At 42.8% G+C, this 15,399-nt stretch overlaps 1 protein-coding gene across 1 annotated transcript; it reads right to left on the bottom strand.

The window, feature by feature from the left end:
* Positions 1-13,366: 13,366 nt before the first annotated feature.
* btg4 (B-cell translocation gene 4) lies at positions 13,367-14,808 on the bottom strand. The gene is made up of 4 exons (XM_076300973.1): positions 14,636-14,808; positions 14,398-14,535; positions 13,834-14,092; positions 13,367-13,567 (listed from the first exon to the last, which is right to left on the bottom strand). The coding sequence occupies exons 1-4, from the start codon at positions 14,806-14,808 to the stop codon at positions 13,367-13,369; spliced, it is 771 nt and encodes a 256-aa protein (XP_076157088.1).
* Positions 14,809-15,399: the final 591 nt, after the last annotated feature.

Below are 15,399 nucleotides of genomic sequence, written 5' to 3'. Positions count from 1 at the left end.
ACTCGTTACGGTCTGATTAAAGGCTGGTTGTTTCCTGACGTTTGCAAGCAGACAAGTGGGATCAAAGATGATGTGGATCTTATGAAACACTATCTGAGCCTTCTCCGGAAATGGGTACAACTCTCATTTGCATATTATCACAGTGGTTGGATATTGTATTACCTAAAGTAATACGTTAAACTTTGTTGACATTTCATTTTTCCATATCAGTCATTATTGTAATGCACACGTTGGGGTAACTGAGATTCTGTGTGTGTGTTGATGTTTGCGTTTCTGTATAGTGGCATGCGGCGGAAGCCTGTCCTGGGCTCGAGGGTCGCAGACGTGTGTGTGAGCAGCTCTTCCAAGGCGGAGAAGACGAGTTTGGTGTCATGGAGGCACTCAAGCTCCTGATGCTAGCCTGTGCCGTGGAATTGCACGCCGCCATGCAGAGGGGCAAAGACGTGCCAATCTTCTGCTGGCTGCTATTCTCCCGCTACACCTCCTCGTGCCCGCGCACGTTCCTGGCCAACCACCTGAGCCAGGTTGGCTTCAGTGGAGGCATGGAGCAGGTGAAAAGGCTCAGGGAGACTTTTGATGCGGTGGTTGTTGTTGTTTTTATTGTCGTTGTTGTCCCATTGACTGCCAGATGAGAAGGTGTATCAAAGTCTGTTGTGATATAGCCTACTGTTGTTGGCTGTTGTCTTCATTTCTGTGTTATAGGTGGAGATGTGTCTCCTGGGTTACACACTGCACCACACCATCAAGGTTTACCGCCTCTACATGGCCAACATGGCGGACTTCATTATCACTCATTACCCGGATGATCACATTCAGGACTGGCCCTCTGTCTGCCTGGTAACCGAGGATGGCCGCCATTATAACGTGGCAGTTGGCGAACCCGCCTGTCCTCAGGAGGACCTTTCCAGAGGACCTCACTGATTGGCCAACCAGCTATTTTGTTGCAGCTTGATTGTTGACCCAAGTGACCAATGTCCAATCATGGCCAACTCAGGATACTATTTTACACGATTCATGTTACTTCAATACATTACTTTCCCAGCATCATATTTGCGACTGTATTGTGGATTCTTTGTCTGGAAGATTTCCTTTGGAAGGTTTGGACATCTTATCTTTTAAGAGATAAGGCAATAAGATGAGGCAATAAGACTGCTTTGGATTTGAATCCATATGAATGACACTGACTTTACTAACATTAACCAACTTTTTTCACAGTGATGTTAAGTTTATGGTTACTTAGCAGACGCTTTTGTCCAAAGCGATTTACACTATATGCTATAGTACGCTATGCAGACACTTATTTTTTCAGAAAGTAAGTGTTTGGTCCCCAGGGGCCACTCAACGACAAGAATGTGCAGGACTGAGGGGTGGACATATTTTGTACCGTCACGTGGTACATCTAGTTAGTATTCTTAGCCTAACCCACATAGTCCATAGGCACAAGCAAAGGTATACAGCTATCAATCTGCAAGGCCATTGGCACCGGCAATATACCCTTTTCCAGAAGAACTGTATCTTCAATGTAGACGATTGAAGTTTTTTTTGGGGGGACTGGAACCAATGATGTTTACATAGTCTCTTCTCTGACCACTTGGAGACCCCTCTTAGCCCTCTGACAGGCTTTGTATGATGATATTTAGTGATCTCAAAGTAACATGTTTAGCTACTATGAAGCCCACTAAAAAGAAAATATAGGGTTATACTTTAAGAACCACCAATTTTGATGTTGATAAATGATCATACAAAGACTAATTACACACGTTTGCAGCAGGGGAGAGAAGCGCTGGGCTCCACTGGCTTTCCAGCAACAGGCAATGTGGGTACAGTTCATGAAGATCAGAAAATCCCGGCAATAGCTAGCATCCAGGACAAGAAAACTAAGGCACTCCGGTCCACTCCGTCTTTAAGTGTATGGAAGTTTCTATATTTGTATGCTTCTGCCGGGATTTTGTGCGGGGACTGATGGATTTTTTTGTGATCTGTATGATGTTGTATACTGTTACCTAAAACCACAGTATCCCTTTGAAAAGAAGAAAAGAAAATCGTACCTTTATCCTACATGAAAGATAGATAGATACTTTATTGATCCCCAGGGGAAATTCAAGAAAAGTTCTAAAGGTTTCTGTTATAAAGACACATGGGCTAGGTAACGGATAGAGAGAGGAGTCTTAAGTGAAAACTAATGTAGGTTTATTCAACACCTTTGTGGAGTCCTACATTAATCAAAGACCAGGCAGGACTAGTTGAGACCAAGTCAAAAGTGGTTTGAGTCCGAGACAACACATGGACTCTGGGCCGCATAGGCTTCTGCTCTCACTGACTGGTGTGTGTGACAGCGCGCTCTAACACGTCATAGTTGGTCAACATTCGGATCGCCTCTATGATGAACCCCTACAACCGAGGCCATCAGCCTAACTCTAATATAACGTTCATTTAAACAAAGGCCTATCAAGTGCAGCTCAGACTCTACTCGTCGGAAAGAGAATCTGTTGTACTTGTCTTGAACTCAGACACTCCTGCTGACAAGCTTCTAATCGTGAATGGGTAGGCGGATTGCCTGTCAATTGACATGATCCTAATCTTTTTCTAGCTTGTTCCTGTCTGTTCGTCTGTCTGCTCTGTTTTGGCTATACTTAGGTTACAGCTGTGCGGAGAAAAGACAACATCGGCTTAATGTAAGAAAAGGCTAGGCCCACTGCTAAATAACAGAATGTAGCCTACAGCCTATTGGAAATCCTGTGCCATTCCAACACCACTTTGCATAGGCATAATAAAAAGATAATGTGTTTTTTTTCTGACCGTGTAGGGTCGCTTATGCGTCTGCTAAATAGGCTCCCAGTCAACTAGCGATAACTTTCAACTTTAGCCAAAAAGTTAATAGACTAAAATGATAGCATATAGGCCTATGAAACGTGGTGTTGTCAGAAATAATGACAGGAGATGGGATGGGCAGTGGTTCCTGAAGAGTGGTGGGGTTTCAGTAGCCTATAGAGTAGATTCTAAATGAAGTCAATGATTATGACAATGCCCTTATTAGATAAAGAAATAAAAAGGATTAAAATAATACACGTATTTTCACATGGGAAAAATAGGCTACACACGCGAAATGAGCACATTAGAATAATTGGCGTATTTGCGCCTCGCTTCCGAATTAGGCTGCCTTGCGTGATATTCGTTAAAATACGAGTTGATTATTAATATGCTCCAGTGAAAATATGTGTAGGCTATGAACTATTTATTGATGAAACGAGACAGACGTTAAATAAAATCTGAGAAATAGACTACGATAGGCTACAGATTGGACATCATGTTGGACTGGGTAAAGGTTTGACGTCATAGATGGTCAACATTCGGTAGTCTTTATGACGAGGGTTCGCATTAAGTTCTACGGAAATATGCATCTGAACATTTACTCTGAACCCCAGTAGAAGCGTCAAACACTGTTCAGCCTCTTTGGAAAAAGCAAATTTCCTGGTGATATCCTGAATAAGTAGGTAATGAGCTTAAGTCTTACATTTTATTCATTCATATGAATCGTGCCTAAATTATTTGTGTTGGTTTGACTAGCCTGTAATTGCACTTAAAGTGAAAAAAAAAAAGATTACAAAATCCCGGCAATATCATCCAGGACAAGAAAACCGGTCCGGGCCTATAAAATGCACAATTATCATTTTCTTTCTCTTGACTTGAACAAATTAGCACTTGTTCATTCACAATACTGAATATGGTCATATTTGTTTTCAGTCAGTTCTTGGAAGGAAACAGTTACAATTCAGATTCAGATTATAAACTCAGATTGCAGCTCATTATGAACCCTTTTTTATTTTTAAATCTCTCCCACATTTACACAGATCCACATTGTGGATGCCATAAGGGCTCCATTCCCTGTCTGAGCACCTGAGCTAAGCCCCCAGCCAGGTCCCAGGACAATGGGGAACACAGTCAGCTGCTGCTTTCGTGCCAATCCTGGCGACCGCCAGGAGGAGGGACAGCGGCTGCAAAGTGTGGGCATCAAGCATGAAGTGGCACCTCGTCGGGCAGCAGATTCTGCGGTGGAAAAGAGCACTCTCCTATATCAACAAGAGGTAGCTGCAGGACTGGTGCCAGAGGATTTGGCAGATACCACCAAGATTGTGGCCTCTAAATATGTCGATGAGGTGACTCTTAATCTTGATGTGCCCCTTGCAAAGCTTTGCACAAAGGCTGTTTTTATGGAGAAGCCTGAGACCCTGGGCTGCTCAGTCAGTGTAGAGGCTCAGAATGTTTCAGTTGAAATAACAGAAACTACTCTGCCGATGACACCTGTGAGGGAGGAAGTATTTAATACCAACCTTCCAGTGGACCATGTAATAGAGGAGGCTTCCTCGAAGATGGTAAATATCAGTCTGACTGACATTGTGCAAGCTAACAATGACAAAGATAGGACTCTAAAGGATGTTAACCTCAGAGAGGAGCTCTGCAGTGGGGACAACATGAACAGCAGCCTCCCCTCAGCTACAGCTGAAAAAGATGTACACGATCCCTCTGACACGATCCCTGGATCTACACCTCTGATGACACCATCAGTGAAGAAGGCAGCATCTGCTGAACCTCAGCAGCATCTTGTGAGATCAAATTGTTCCCTTGCAGAGGAATCAGCCAGATGCATTTCTATTGGATTTGACATCGCCCATCCAGGAGACCATTTAAAAGAGGAGGCTTCCTCTGAGATGGTAAACACTACCAAAGGCTTAATGGTAACATCTATGCAACCATCTACCAAGGATGAGGATGGAGTCGACTATGATGACATTATCTTGCATGGCGGTATATCGACCAAGGAGACTGTTGATGATGCAATGCTTCCCCAAGAGGACCTTGCCACCATTACACCAGCTGTAAAGCTGGAGGACCGGCTGGTTCAGAATCCCTCGGCTGAGGACGTGGTGAATAAGGCTCCAAAGGGGTTTTCTCTGGTCAGTGAGATTGATGCCCATCTGGACATGTGTGGACACCAGCCACTGCTAGACTCATCCAAAGCCCTGGATGATGAACGGGATGTCCCTCTGCATAGCAGTGAGGATGAGCGGCTGCTTGGCACAGGTTCCCCCTTCATAAATGCTAAGCTTGCTGAGGCTATCTCGCAGCATAGGAGTGATAGTGGTCACTCGATCAGCATGGAGGGACAGCAACCCGTCAGTGGCCTTGATCTCAACTCTGTTCCCACTGATGCTTGTGCAAGGTGAGTCAGGAAAAGTATGATTGTCTCAGTTCCATAATAGAACTGTTGTATATAATAAATTGGGTTTAGTTCAAACACACAGCTTAAAGAAACATCTTAATGGGGCCTCCTCTAGCAAAGACATTTGGGAATTGCATAATTATGAGTTTATGTTGGTAGGTTTTTAATAAATTAGATTCCTTAATCTCAACATTCATTTTCTGTCTATTTATGTACAGAGGCTGTGCTGCAGCCTCTGCTGCCCAAGATGTGGTGTTTGGCCTGAGCACTAGGTCTTCACTGGGCAACCTGTTGGAGGGGCTAGATACTCCGAAGAGATCCCAGAAAAAGCAAGGCGTGAAGGCAAAGAGTGTACCCCTTCCAAAGTTGCTTGCTGAACTTGCTGAACTTCAGAAGGTTGTTGTGAGCTCAAATGGTTCCACTGACGGAGGGCTGGCTGTAAATCTCCAGGATGAGAGACCTGGAAGTGCTGGCAGGTGGAGCCCAGTGTCAGATGGGAGTGAGGCTTGGTTTACTTGGTATGTCAGTTGCATAACCATTTACCATAGGAAATGAATGAGAGAGTTTTGGATCAAGTCAGTCATTAAACAGCAATTAAGACATGTAACCTAGAGCATCCAACCTCTCTCCCTACAGTGGCGAAGATCTCTATTATAGTGAGGAGGAGATTGAGGAAGAGCTGGCGAGGCAAAGTGTCATGGAAATGACTGGTGAATAACTCTAAATGATTGCTGTATTGATATTCTATCATGGCATGTACATTGCCAGTAAAAGTCTCCTTGTACTCCTTTCAATACAGTTCCAGAACAGGACCGATGCAGCTTTGAGCCGCCCGTTGGCATTTTAATTCACAGCGAGAGGGAATGGAAAGGGCAGACCACCGAAAGCATAATCATTAGAAACGTATGTCGTACATATTGCATGTGTATTTTCTCTCTTGACAAGGTGAACAAGAGCACCTGCCCAGCCTGCCACTAATCTTTTTTCACTCTATCCCTCTGTGTGCACTTTCCTCCAGGGCTACGCTGTGCTCTCCCAGAGCTTTGGATTCGTCCGGCGGGTAAGGGAAGACAACTACTGTGCCCTGCGAGCCTCCCTGTACCAGACACTGATGAGCTCTGCCCAACTTCCTGACTGGCTCCAGCGGGAGAGTTTCTTATTGGTATGCCCATCTTCTCTACCCCAGGGGTTACTAGCTGTACATCGTTAGGAGAGATAACAGAGTCTCATTCAGAATGAACTGTCTTCCTTCTTAAACAGAAATAAAGAAATAAAAAATGTTAACTGCATCAATTTGTTTCTATTATAGTGGAGCAGTGTTTGCTCAGGCCCTTTAACATATCAAACATTTCACTTGAATTTTGTCATTTTCCTAGATCCCTGATGAGCTTGAGACTCGTTACGGTCTAATTAAAGGCTGGTTGTTTCCTGACATTTGCAAGCAGACAAGTGGGATCAAAGATGATGTGGATCTTATGAAACACTATCTGAGCCTTCTCCGGAAATGGGTACAACTCTCATTTGCATATTATCACAGTGGTTGGATATTGTATTACCTAAAGTAATACGTTAAACTTTGTTGACATTTCATTTTTCCATATCAGTCATTATTGTAATGCACACGTTGGGGTAACTGAGATTCTGTGTGTGTGTTGATGTTTGCGTTTCTGTATAGTGGCATGCGGCGGCAGCCTCTCCTGGGCTCGAGGGTCGCAGACGTGTGTGTGAGCAGCTCTTCCAAGGCGGAGAAGACGAGTTTGGTGTCATGGAGGCACTCAAGCTCCTGATGCTAGCCTGTGCCGTGGAATTGCACGCCGCCATGCAGAGGGGCAAAGACGTGCCAATCTTCTGCTGGCTGCTATTCTCCCGCTACACCTCCTCGTGCCCGCGCACGTTCCTGGCCAACCACCTGAACCAGGTTGGCTTCAGTGGAGGCATGGAGCAGGTGAAAAGGCTCAGGGAGACTTTTGATGTGGTGGTTGTGGTTGTTGTTGTTTTTATTGTCGTTGTTGTCCCATTGACTGCCAGATGAGAAGGTGTATCAAAGTCTGTTGTGATATAGCCTACTGTTGTTGGCTGTTGTCTTCATTTCTGTGTTATAGGTGGAGATGTGTCTCCTGGGTTACACACTGCACCACACCATTAAGGTTTACCGCCTCTACATGGCCGACATGGCGGACTTCATTATCACTCATTACCCGGATGATCACATTGAGGACTGGCCCTCTGTCTGCCTGGTAACCGAGGATGGCCGCCATTATAACGTGGCAGTTGGCGAACCCGCCTGTCCTCAGGAGGACCTTTCCAGAGGACCTCACTGATTGATTGTTGACCCAAGTGACCAAGGTCCAATCATGGCCAATTCAGGATACTATTTTACACCATTCATGTTACTTCAATACATTATTTTCTTAGCATTATATTTGCGACTGTATTGTGGATTCTTTGTCTGGAAGATTTCCTTTGGAAGGTTTGGACACCTTATCTTTTAAGAGATAAGGCAATAAGATGAGGCAGTAAGACTGCTATTTGAATCCATATGAATGACACTGACTTTACTAACATTAACTAACTTTGTCACAGTGAAGTTATGTTTATGGTTACTTAGCGGATGCTTTTGTCCAAAGCGACTTACAATGCTATACAGTATGCTATATATGCTATACAAACACTTATTTTACAGAAAGTAAGTGTTTGTTCGTCAACAACGAGAACAATGCGCAGGACTGGGGGGAGGGGGGGCATATTTTGTACCGCCATGTGGTACATGTAGTTAGTATTTATTACCATGGCAATGTCGCTTAAGTGTTATTCCAATAATTCCATTGTTGTTAGTATAAAAGCTCAATGAATAAATGTAAAATGTAATGCAACGAGGTAGTTTGCAGGGAGGTTTTTGACCTTCATAAGTCACAATAGTTGAGAATAGAGAGCCTATATACCATTCCCTACAAGTTTTTTTTTCCCCCAATGATTTTTACATAGTCTCTGACAACTTTTTGAGACCTCTTAGCTTGAAAGGCTTGGTATGATGATATTTAGTGATATCAAAGTGTTTAGCTTCTCTGAAGTGCTCTGTCAAAAAACACTTTTAGCTATATCAAGCCCACAGTGAAACACAGGATTTCTGAACTGAAACAACAAAGTTGCTCATAGCAAATCAGAACAAAACATTTAAAATATATTATAAACTATGTTAGGCTACTGGCTAAAGGATTAGTTAGAGGCTTTTAGAGTCTTTTACTGCCTATGGCGAAAATCTTAATGTGATTAAAAACTTACTAACGAATATTGGTACTTGTATCAACAAGGATTGGGGTTTATACATCACACGAACTTAGTCAGGGCCAATACTATAAAATAGACCACTGTAAATGTTTAAACACTCAAACTTTTCAGGTAGCCGACAGGCTAACGTTTAGTTTTTTCGACATTGTATGTCATTACATAATGCAGCTAACATTAGCCTACATGCTGCAACACAGGTATGAAATATATTATGCTTTAGTGAGTGTCCAAAGGGGTGAAAGCCACTTTAAATCGGGTCACATTATTGACTGTTGTGTGTCCGAGAGTCAGTTTGTGGATTTTGTAAGGGCCAGCATAAGGGACAATCTACAAAGTTGTGGTGAGTTAAGCAGGGAGGTTGGTAACGTTAATGCTGCTAGCAGTGCTAGTTAACATTAGCTAGGCTACTGTAGCCTTCTGTATGATTCATATCAAACCTAGGAATACTTTGTGCATTTAATGAACATTTTGTGTAATAGTTCACAGCAAATTAATAAACTGAATATGGTGGTCCAAGAGCAGACCATGCACCAGTCCATGCATCAGCCCGACTAGGGTTGCCACCTGTCCAGGATTTTCCTGATTGTCCAGGATTTTCATGGTCTGTCCAGGAAAATAAAAATAAAAATCCTGGACACTGAATGTCCCGGATTTTTGTACATGATGCGCAAAATGTGTATTTCAGTTTAATTGAAGCGTGCCTACGTCCATAAACGTATGCACAGCCTTATTGGCTCTACAAAAATGACGTAGCATAACATGGGTGGTGGGGGCACAGACCTTGGAGGTTCATTAGAAATGGTAAGGTGGAGATGGAGAGTGTGTGGGACAAGGAGAGACAGAGAAAGGAAAGTTTATTCCACATAAGCAAAAAAGCAGAACCTAATTATGTATTCCCCCTTTTTTCTCAATACTGCCCCTAGGTGTCCACAACTAAAAACTGTTGAAAATATAACAAAATAATAAAGGTCTGCTATTAAATAAAGCAATTAACTAAAAAAATAACTAGAAATTGTCATTCTTACTAATTTTAGCTATACAATTGTCGCTTAGAATGAAGGTTTTTATCTTGGGTTAGATGTGCGAAAGGCGCCGTTGCTTAAACAAAAAGGTCGATTGGATGGTCAAAATGTCCAGGATTTTTGTCAGACACAGGTGGCAACCCTAAGCCCGACTGAGTAGTGATGACCGCATAGGATGAGTCAGGTAGCTGCTAACGTTAAGAAGCACTGCCGTTAACGTTAACCGCTTTCACACACACGATATAAAATACACGATGATAAATATGAAATTCAATATCAAAACACTATTATTTACACGATTACTCCTGAAATAACTGCTATTAACTGCACATTCACTATATAAAAATCACTGTTTGGAGGAAAGGGTTCGCGTGCTGTCGTCGGTTGGAAATGATTTCGCGCTGGTTCGTGCATTGCTTATATATTATTCAGTGAGGCGTGGTGGTTTATGGGATGAGTAGTTGATATGATATGATATGTTGTATGCTTATGAGTTATGTCGTAGCTGGTTAGCCTAAGACATGCTGTAAAACTCTTTAGATACGGATTTTTCCAAACGTCAATGTGACAAATGAATGGGAATCTTACATCCGGCACCAAACCGCGTTTTGGCTGTGGGCGGGACTGTGCAGCTCTATTACTGTCGGTCCCGTATTTCCGCCGTCTTGCATGTATGCATCACTTAATATTAATTTCTATACAAACCAAGACGGCGGATTCCTAAAGAAACGCAAGCACCCACACCATAGGTGTATCTAAAGTAGCTATGTACCAAAAATTACATTTTACCTTGACTCGAAGAGCTGTAAACAGTGTTGTAAGCCTGCGTACATCCGCTTGGAGCTCCAGTGGAATTTTAATTTCATGACGAGAATTCTCGGTCTAACCGTTCATGTGCCGTTGAAACAGCGTAAATAGGCGAGCCATCAGGCCATCACTATAACTCCGAGCGTGGTAAACAAAATCGGATATTTCAGGCGGTAAATGCTCCCGTTAAGAACCAAACCAGATTTTGTTGAAATCTACACACCTATGGCTACTGAAAAATGTAAGGTTCATTTATCAAATGTTATTTTGAAGTGTTAAAAAACATCATTGTTTTAGAAATTTTTTTAGATACTGGTGTCATGCTCCATTGTAGCTCATGTTTAAAAATTCGCTTACAAAAGAGCTGCTGGCTTTTATTATTGATAAAACATGAACAAACAGTAACGTTATTTTAAACTCATATTGCACATCCACTGTATCTCGAAGATGAATCACCTAGTGCTACGTAGCTACCATGAGCTAACGTAGACCACTAGCAAGCTAACACACAACTAGCTTTACCTTATTTTTTTCAGTTTGTAAGTTAATCATGTAAACATAGGCCTAACTGTCAACTGAAGAGTCTTTTGGGTAATTTCACCAAGTTCATCAGAAAGTTTGCCCGCCATTCAATGTAGACTATCTAGATTTGTCACCGCAGCAAGATGCAGGCACTTCTGTGTGGACTGACCAGAGCCCGTCCGTCAAAATGTATGCAACTAATGTAAATTTGTGCATGTTATCATTGCCATTAATGATGTAATAATTAGCCTAAGCCTAAATGGTCTTTAATCTGAAAACAGGAACTGGAAATCAAACATGACAATAGAGTTTACCAAATTAATTTATTTCTCCAACAGTTTAGGCAACAGGATGTATAGAACCCCTCCAGCAGCCCAAGATTTGGAGCCCAAGACTGGTCAACGTCCACTTGTAGGACCAGGACACTCTTAGTGGTCCAGGTAAGAAAAGTGCACCGCTCTGCCCCTGCACCTGGTGCCAGTATGGATGATTTGATTTCACGGCATACATCCCATCTACTTTTTCGAGGAAGAAGTCTCTGTTGTTCAAAGCCTCGTCTATCGTCTGGTCTCGGGCGCTATAAGGGCACTTGACCTCGATAATGGAGGATTCACCCACCAACCCATCTGGCGAAGCACCCAGCATCCCTGAGGGTGCAAGCCACAGGCCTGACTCCCTGACCTTTAACTGCGTGGCCTGCTCAAACGCCTTGACGTTGTCGAGAGACTTCTGGGTCATCAACCTGTCGATGGCGGATGGAGCCACATTCCTCCCCTTCAGCAGAGCTGGCAACACGGCACCAAACTTGCTTGCGGTCAGCCTGCCCTCGCGAAGTGAGTGCCAAAGGCTGTTGGTGCTCTGGCCGACCCTGGTAGCCTGCACAGCATCCCGCTGCTGGTCAGTGACAAAGAAACAAAAGCTGTGAGGTCCTCCGGCAGAGCAAGGGAACTTCCTCGGGGCTCAGGTTCCAATAGCCACGCCATCGCGCAGGAGGACCCCTGGAGTGCCTCCCTCAATGACTGGAAATCATCCTCTGTTGGCTCTTGACTTAGAGGGTTAAAATCGTTGCGTGGGTAGAGCTCCTTCACCGAATGCTGCTCCTTTGTGGCCTTTGCAGCTTTCTATGAATATTCCGCGTCGGTGCGGCTGAAATTCCGGTAGGCGAAGAGGGCTAGTGCTGCACCATGACTGCACTTTGCTGCACCACGGGGACACTCACAGGTGGTGCTGGTGATCCCTCCATCCGCCCCCAGATTGACCTGATAATAGACAGTTTTAATAAAAATGTTATGGTGGTATGAATTGGTTTGTCCATGTGTTGATAATAACATCATAATTTGTCCATAATTTTTTATTCAAAAATGTGAGTTGTTTAGCTACAGCCTTGAGTAAGACAAACTATGTAGGCAAAGTCACTAGGTAAGAATAATAAGGAATTGCACTTATTATATAAGAATGAGTAATAGAATGTGTGTGAGGTCAAAAGGTCTGTCTGGCTGTGTAGGGTCAAAGACAAAGGCTTCATGACCTGAGTTTTGGAACTCTCTCATAATTCTATTACTCATTCTTATTTAATGCAATTCCTTTATTATGTTTCGGAGGCGGGACTTATCCAGGTTCAGGTTTTTCTCCTTCTGCAGTTGTAGGTTATATAGCCCTTATAGACTCTCGCACTATCATTCATGGACAGCAAAAGGTTTTGAACTTGACTTGGGTATGACTTCCCAGATGTATAGCTAGCTGAATGTGTCTGCTACTGATGCTATCGAGATGCTATTATTCATTTTTATCTACTTTCTGGACCCCCCTCTCAGATAACATTATACACTTAACATAGATAGATACCCTCAGGTGAGCATATGTCTTTTTTTTACTACAAGCACTTTGACACTTACCGAGACATGATGGATCGATCTTCCCCTTCTGTTCATAGCTAGCTCCGACTTGCCCTATTAGCATGCCAGAATATAGGCGCAACTCTCCACATGCCCCAAATCTTAAGTGATTTTCTCCCCTCTGGAGAAGTTTTGGCTCATCTTTGAAAAAGAAAGAAATCGCCGACAAAGATATTAAAGACATGACAAGACGAGATTTAATATTAGCCTAGTAATGACCACCTAAAAGTTATTAGAACTAAATCTAGGTTTACAGTATGGCCCCAAGTTAGCCAAGTGGTGCTTTGTTGGCAGAGCAATTTTAACTCAGAGCATCAAGTTATTCAGTGAAAAAAAGGAGGAAGCAGGACAAGGAGTTTAATGAATGTTAGAGATTTTATTTATTTTTTTCTCATTCACATGTATAAAGGTATTAAAACATTTAAAATACATTTCATAAAACACATTAAAATGGTTCCACAACAATGACTAAGAGACTAAAGTGCTCATTAGTTTTGCTGATGGATACTGCAGAAATAGGCTTTGTAAGAGCCCTTTCAAATCACTGATTAGCAGTACATGGAGGTCAATATTTTGCAGGTTCATGGGTGTGGGTGCAGGCTCATCAGCCATTAGGACCTATTCTTACTGACCCAGTGATACTTGTCCACTCGTGGCCCTGAAAAAGCAAAGGAAGGTCGGTAACTTTTGAAAGACTTGTGCTGTGGAAATGGGCCATTGGCAGAGTTGTGCGGTTGATAACCATCCCCAGGATAAGGTTTCCTTTTCGGGTAAGGGTTCCATGACTGAAGAGGTGGAGCAAATTCACTGAACTGCAATGAAATGTTTTGAAGACAATTACACATTCATCTGATGCAGTCAATTCATTAGTAATGCAGTTGCAGGTCAATTTTGAAAGCATGCACAGAAAGATATTTCTCAAAGCTGTCATCATTTGAAATGGCTGGTCACATGCCCAACTTATGCCCTGCATTTGCCAAAGACTCTGAATGCAGACTAACTCTGCACCAGGCATAACGTGGACTTGGGCATTCAGAGCACCAAATGTTTCTTTGATGTTTTTAGACTACAAATGTACCTGATAAACACTGTTGGGATTGCTGACAGTGGGGATGGTCTTCTGTTCTGGAGCAGACAGGCAACTACTGTTACTGCTGTTGATGCTGCTGATGCTGCTGCTGTTGCTTATGCTGTCCCCCTCTTCATCAGAGGAAGTTCCAGAGTGGTAATCTGAAGATGCCCTCTCCACAGCATTGTTTATTCGGCGTGAGAAGTCCCCATCACATTTTTGCCCCTCCAGTTGAGTTACGCAGAACGGGCTGCCTTTCTCACCATACCTTTTGAACAAACACAATTTTTTATGACATTTGCAAAGGTCCAGTGTGGCTTTCCACTCAAGCTCACCATACAGGACCACACCTGAATAGTTTAACCACCACAATATCCTTGCCTTCCAGGGGTCTCGCATATGAATTGTGTGAATAAGTGTCAACAAATCAGTAGCAGAATGTAGGACTACTTTTAGATGAAAAGAATGTAATGCCAATGTATTTCTGGCATATTCCAGACATTCATACCAGAGACAACAACTACATAAACCTTTAAAAAAGTTAGCCTAAATTACATGAAAGTAGCCACTTACCTGCAAGAAACTTCTCCTGGGTCTACCCAAATGGTCATCTCTGCAGGGAGTCCCAAGTCATCATAATCAAGGTCACTTTGACAACAAGCTTTTTCAAGATCTGGATCTCGAACTTGTAATTTATTCACCCGGAGACATCTTTAAAAAAAAAACAACAAAAAGGATCATATGATGGCATCAGTGGCCAACACATTACCATTTCCGTAGGCCTAAATACAGCAAAATCAGTTAAGGATACCTGAACGCTTGCCCTTTCGATGGATTGCTAGGATACCAATGGTTTTTGAATTTCTCAAAAAGAACTGAAGTAAGAGAAACAGCAAATTTATCCCTGGCAATTCGATCCAGTTTACCATATTTCTGTGCAAGCCTTGCTATAAAGAAAACAGTTGCTGCAATCTCTTCCTTCATTTTTTGTTAGGAAAAATATATAAAAATGCTGCTACTTGTGTAGTCCACCTGTTATGGCATAAAACCCAATATAATAAAAACACAACTCCTAACAAAAGGGACAAATATAGGCTACGCTACAGCCTAGGTCTTCTCAAAGTTCCTACACGGACCAAATTGAGATTCTAGATGCTAAGGTTGACGTCAAACACATCTGCCGTCTCCGAATGCTTGCAAAAATGATTTCACACTTCCAATCGCTGTATAGATTCCAAAGTAAAGAACTCCATTGAATCTTTTTAAAGACATTTCGACGCATTTTAATTATCCTATTCCTGGAAACAGGTGTTGGTTAATTGGAGACGTCATGCCCTCGTTTGTCATTATCCCACTGATCTGGGGGTTGGGAGAGGGTGCTAGATCCCTGACAGTGGTTAAAGAAAAGGCGGATTGGCTTTTTTAAGTGTACGGATATAGCTTTGTCCACGGGCTGTAGACCTGTAGGCCTGCAATAAGTTAAACAGGCATCATATTCATTCATACCTACTAGGCTACATTTAGCCTACTTTGCATTTCCCCTCCTTCACCGCAGAGGGTGCTCTGAGTTATAAT

The sequence above is a fragment of the Alosa pseudoharengus genome, unplaced genomic scaffold, assembly GCF_046254945.1.
Source record: "Alosa pseudoharengus isolate Yale_2024_CS ecotype anadromous, Long Island Sound unplaced genomic scaffold, YU_APseudo_1.1 YU_APseudo_1.1_scf_23, whole genome shotgun sequence".
NCBI lineage: Eukaryota > Metazoa > Chordata > Actinopteri > Clupeiformes > Clupeidae > Alosa > Alosa pseudoharengus.
This window is presented reverse-complemented; position numbering and strand designations above follow the sequence as displayed.